Here is a 3,344-nt window from a genome sequence, read left to right as displayed (position 1 = left end):
CAATGTAATTTTTTTACAAAGCGATTTTTTTCTTTATCATTCAATCTAAACATGTTTGCCAAAACTTGGGCTTATAGATTTAGAATTTTGTTTGTGGAAAATGTCCATCATATAGCCTAACTGGCAAACCAGTCCTCATCATCAAACCAATTAGTCAAATCAGACTTCTCGTGTGGGTTCAAATAAACATATTATTATGCATCCCCATGACAACTATTTCCCTTCTGAATTTAGAACAGCAACACAGGCCAGCAAACCTTATTTCTAACACCATGTTGTATTCTTCACAGAAATATGTATAAGACATGGAAAGATACAAAGCCCTACTTTGAGTTTATAATGCCTTAAATAAAGGACACCTTGTTGACACCAACATATCAAATTGATCCTTTGTAAGGTGCCTCCGAGGTTTGTCCATGTGGGGCATAGTAAGATTCTGAGGTATAGGAGGTATTTGTTATTTTCATCAAAATAAGAGAAGAGCAACTGAGAAAGGGAAAAGGGAAAAAAGACTCAAGGTGACACCTTTACTGCAGGTGTGTTCTCAGGCAGGTCTCAGGAAAGTACACAGAGAGATGCAAGCAAGCTAGAGCTCTGGAAAAGATTCTTTTAAAACTGTGGTGCCCACGTACGCCTTCAACAGTCTTCTTCTACCCAGAACAACGCACATAAAATAAACTAGCTATGCTTACTAAGATGTGAAACAAGGTAGCTTAATAATGCCATCTCACCCACGGCATGATTAAATAAATATTTTACAGAGGGCGATAGATCCAAACTACCAGTACTTTCTAAATAACTTTCTCATCACCCACAAAATAACTATATTTCTTATTAAATAACTCAGGAAACAACGCAGAAGGCTCCTAAGTCTGTCTTTCTAACTTGAAGAATGTCAGTCTAACTTTTTATGGTCCTCTCCCAGCACTTGCAATTCTGTATTATAAACATTATGAGTACTAAGCAGAGTGAGAAAAGGTACAATACACATGTAGGGCAGGAACAATGACTCAGCATGCCAAGTGTCTCAAAATGGTCCTTGCTGCTGGAAACACATTAGGACTTAAATTTTTCACAAATAAAAAACTGTGGCCATTCATTACTACCTGTAATAATAACAGCACTTATTTAGAAAAGCGGTTAAACCCAGGAGGTACAATAAAGCCAATTTGAACATTCAAAAAGAAAAGTTGTCAAGTACAATGGTTTATATATAAACAATGTAGTAGAGCTTTGAATTCACGTGGTTTTAAAAGGGGGAAAAGATCGGTTTAGTTTATATGTACACATATATATAGTGTTGTTATTTCACTGAGGTCCAATTATACTCACCGCCTCTGTGTGAATAGGATGCACAGCAAAAAGCAACGCCGTAACAAAAGCGAGTCCACGATTCTTGAAGACAGTTTTATCACAGGTGTACATCAGCACAAGAGTCACTAAGCAGTGTAAAATTACATTTACTGCATGGAAGTAGAACGGGTTCATGCCAGTCAAAAATATGTTTAGCCTGTAAAAAGAAAAATCTGCATTAGCTGCAAACATAACATAAGTACAAGGAAAGCGGAGGGAATCTATCATCTTAAAAGGATAAATGATCCAATTAATTATTATTAAATGATCCTCAACATCAGTTTATTTTTTATATTTGAATATGTGTCACTTTTTTCCTATCTCAGACTTGTCCTATCTGCAGAAATCAATGCATGCACATACAATATTATTTCAGAAAACTTTGGTCTCTCCAAGAAGGCAGCCAAACAGGTGCTAAACCTATTTTTCCCTCACTCCATGGCTAATGCAAACACACCCCCACAATAGTCTTGCTTTCACTGTCAGCTCTTCCTAAGCAGCTTAGTGTTCACAGGCAAGTCAGAAGTACTGTGAGTCAGAGCCACAGCCACCAGAGATGAACAGAAACCACGAGACTCGGATTGTAGTCACAGTTGGGACAAATCAGGCATGAACGTGTTCTCTCACCCATGATGCCACCAGAAACCAAGTTTCCAGATTATGCATCTGGAAGCATCATCTAATTACCATCCCACAAGGGGATCCTCAGGGCACCTACATGGTATTACTAGCTGCAGCTGAAATAAAAAGAGGAACAAAAGCATAATGTTTCAGAATTTGTATTAAATGCTTTGTAACATAAATTCCCACAGATCTCAGAACCTGATGTCTAAGACTATGACAAAGAAACTAAAAGAACCACAAAGAGAAGGGAAATCAATTGTTCAACATCTTACAAAATACTTTCAGGAGACAGAAACACACAACAGAGGAACTTCTGGAGGTTGCCTTAAATTTAATAAGAGGACATTATGTCCCCAACTGAGTCTGTAGGGTTATAGAAAAAAACACACTTGTGCAGGGTATGGTTCTTCGGGGGGAGCAGATATGCCCTAAGTGGTGTTGCCTATAGTTGTCTACACTCCAGTGCATTTCATCAAAATAGTAACCGCAGGTCTTTACTCTCGTGCCCTTGGTCTGCTTCTCTTATAGAAACACTCCTTTTTGCCAAAACAACTGAGAAAGGAAAAGTCAGCTTTAGAGATGACATAAGCATATCATAAATAATTGATGCAATTCAAGCACAGCTTTAACTCACAGAATTTTAAACAACTCAAGCATTTGGACACATGAATACAAATGTCATAGTTATTAAGAGACTCCATTTTCACTCCCACCAAAGTCATCATGACCCTTACTAAGCCTAGAAAAATGAATTGTTGTGTCGGATACAACTCCAGGGCTCCGATGCAAGATTTGACCCAGCTGTGTGGTGGCAGACCCACTGCCAAGTGGGTCCTCATTATAGGAGCCTGGTGGAAAATAACCCTTGCGGAAGAAAGAGGAAGGGGCAATAAATAAGGGAACTGGCAAGTCCAACTAAAACAGGGAGAACAGCAACACATTCCAGTACAGGAGGACCCCCAGGTGGTGGCAGAGCTGTTGGAAATCAGAAAGCTTGGGATGGGAAGAGTTATTAAGAAAGGCAAGACCTTGGCTGTGCAGAAGCTTTTTAATTTAATCAAGTCTCATTTATTTAGTTTTGTTGTTGCTATAATTGCCATCGGGGTCTTCTTCATCAATCCTTCGCCTAAGCCGATACCTAGAAGAGTTTTTCCAACATTTTCTTCTAGAATTCTTATGGTTTCATGCCTTACATTTAAGTCCTTTATCCATCTTGAATTAATTTTTGTGAGTGGTTAGAGATATGGATCCCAACAACCTACCAAATGGGAGAAAATATTTGCAAGCTATACGTCCGATAAAGGACTAATAACCAGAATCTACAAAGAACTCAAGCAAAACAGCAAGAAAAAAAAAATCAAACAACC

General features: G+C 38.4%; 1 protein-coding gene across 1 annotated transcript in view; it reads right to left on the bottom strand.

The window, feature by feature from the left end:
* Positions 1-3,344, bottom strand: part of TMTC1 (transmembrane and tetratricopeptide repeat containing 1) — a 280,957-nt gene that overhangs the window by 257,363 nt on the left and 20,250 nt on the right. The window contains exon 2 of the mRNA XM_012640954.1: positions 1,333-1,510. Within this exon, the coding sequence (XP_012496408.1) occupies positions 1,333-1,510 (178 nt within the window). The remainder of the gene's footprint in view (positions 1-1,332; positions 1,511-3,344) is intronic.

The sequence above is a fragment of the Propithecus coquereli genome, unplaced genomic scaffold, assembly GCF_000956105.1.
Source record: "Propithecus coquereli isolate 6110/MARCELLA unplaced genomic scaffold, Pcoq_1.0 Scaffold16, whole genome shotgun sequence".
Taxonomy (NCBI): domain Eukaryota; kingdom Metazoa; phylum Chordata; class Mammalia; order Primates; family Indriidae; genus Propithecus; species Propithecus coquereli.
This window is presented reverse-complemented; position numbering and strand designations above follow the sequence as displayed.